The 2205-nt window shown below is 52.3% G+C and overlaps 1 protein-coding gene across 8 annotated transcripts in view; it reads left to right on the top strand.

The window, feature by feature from the left end:
* LOC100743710 (AF4/FMR2 family member 4) overlaps positions 1-2205 on the top strand; it is a 174031-nt gene that overhangs the window by 52724 nt on the left and 119102 nt on the right. Inside the window, exon 1 of one of the 8 annotated variants that reach the window (XM_033321471.1) lies at positions 598-656. The exons of 6 other annotated variants lie outside the window; for them this stretch is intronic. In XM_033321471.1, coding sequence (XP_033177362.1) covers positions 613-656 — 44 coding nt within the window. In that variant the 5' untranslated portion in view covers positions 598-612. Of the gene's footprint in view, positions 1-597; positions 657-944; positions 1716-2205 lie in introns of those variants that run through there. One more of the 8 variants, XM_012387184.3, reaches the window with a different exon arrangement.

Here is a 2205-nt window from a genome sequence, read left to right as displayed (position 1 = left end):
GGGGTTTAAAAAAAAAAAAAAAAAAAAAAAGAAACGAAGAAATAAATCGTTGCACGCGTTCGTCGCCAAGTTCCCGCCAGCGCTTTGTGCGTATTGTCGACGACGTTCGCAAACAGTAAGAAGCTTCAGTAGCGTTGCGAGTGTCACGGTAATCCATTGCTATTATATCGTGCGGCGGAGCGCCTGGCGGTTTCCGCGCGAGGCGGCGCGGCGTGTCGGTCGACCGAAGAGGAGGAATAGAAGCGTAGGAATAGGCGGCGGTGGCGGAGGAGTAGAGGAGGTGGAGTAAGTTGCGCGCGCGGCCATTTTGATAATCTCCCACTCCAGTGTTTCGCTCTGCGCTCCTTGCTTCTCTGTTTCCCTCTCTGTCTCGCACACGCGCGTCAACCCTTCCTCATCTCTGTTCGGCTCGTTCTCTTTCCGTCTCTCGCGTGTACACGCACACCGAGTATTAAACACGTAACGGGTATAGACGTGCATATACGTGCATATACGTGCAACGTACACACATAGATGATCACACGGACACACACGCGTACATAGATCGCGCAGGAGAGGAAGAGCGAGGAAGAACGGGTCGAAAAAAAGAGAAAGAATCGTTGGAGCGAGAAGATGACGGCTTGCCGTGGGTGCAGAGGAGGCAGCCGGGAGGGGAGGTTCGTACACAGTAGATCTGTGCGTACTTTTTTTTTTCTCTCGTGCTCGTAGTGCGCGAGCTTTTGCGGCAAAAGAGCGTGTGCAGGAGAATCGCCCCCATGGTCGCTAGTGTCGCGATTTCCCTTCTTCCTCTCTCGCTCTTCCTCGTTCTCTCTCGTTCCCGCTCTCTCGGTACAACCGCGCGCGCACACACGCACACGTACGTCACGGTGTACGTGTGTATCTCTGGCTATCTCTCTCCTTCTGCTTTCCCTCTCCTCGTCTCGACCGGAAGGTGCCAGTTTCTCGTCGACGATCGTCTCGTGCACACTCGCGCTACGTCGTCGCCGTTTCGTGTATTGTCGTGTACCTCTCGGACGTAGTCGTCGCCGTCGTCGTTGTCGTCTCGTCGTAGTCGTCTTCGTAATCGTCTTCGTTATCGCCGTCATTGCCGTCATCGTCGTCATCGTCGTCACGTTGCCGTCTAACCTCTAATCGCGTCATGTAAACAAATTACGAGTGTCGCGACCCTTGTTCGAATTTCGAAGAAATCGAACCGCGTGTGTCCGGCCGACGAGTGCAAGTAAATAAAGAATGTTAACGCGCGAAGGGGACTCGTCTTCGTAATCAGTGCACTGCGTTCTCGCGTTGTTCGCCGTCTCTTCGATTCGTTCTCGCGATCGACATCGTTCGCGATTCGGTTTCTCTTCACGTCGGTCGAATGGAAAAAGGTGTTGACCTAGGAGAGTGTTGGTGCGTTTATCTTGGTGGGTTGTTGCACAGTGTGTTGTACGAGCGGGAGCGCGCGCTTCTGGATTAGCCGCTCCTCTCTCGTGCTTCTGGAAATGCCGATCGACGCTCTGCTCGAGGAATCGTTTGAGCGTTCGGCGAAAGAATGAGAGTGTTTTTTCGCGCAAGCATCTCGTCGTCACTGGCGGGCTATCGAGCCGTTTCCTCGCGCACGATTCTCGGTATTTCTAGTGATTCCGGTGATCGCAGTTCTAGCGACGAGTCAATTTTGTTAGGATTATTTTTGGATACCGCGATTAGTCGGCAGTTGGTCCTTTCTTGAACTCACGGTGAGTAAATAAAACATCCCCCAGTAAATGCGACGCGATCGTGTTTCGTTCCGTTTGCCCTCGTGCGAACGATAAATTAAATTGTACCTACTGTGGCCGCGGTGCTGCGATAGATTGCGCGTGGGACGGACGTTTTTCACGGTGAAGCGGAAAAGAAAAAGAAGACGAATGATTAACTCGTCACGATATCCGCGCTATGGAACGCGACGTTCGATCGCGTGTTATCCCAAGTTTTTTCTCCTCACCGTACATCCTAGTTTTCCGATAGCACTTTTGGAGAAAGTATGACACGACTTTCGTGACCAGCTGCTGTATTTCGTGACAGAAGCGCGCGCGGCACACGTGGGGAAAATTTAGACGGGTTAGACGCGTGTATCGATTCAATAGCGGGCAAACTGTTATCAACAGGATTCGAAACGTCTCTCCGGATTAACAGGAAATTTCGTTGAGAACGTTGGAGGTGGTGGTCTGTTTACTTTCGACCGGCGAC

This window comes from Bombus impatiens, unplaced genomic scaffold (assembly GCF_000188095.3).
Source record: "Bombus impatiens unplaced genomic scaffold, BIMP_2.2 scf_0463, whole genome shotgun sequence".
NCBI lineage: Eukaryota > Metazoa > Arthropoda > Insecta > Hymenoptera > Apidae > Bombus > Bombus impatiens.
This window is presented reverse-complemented; position numbering and strand designations above follow the sequence as displayed.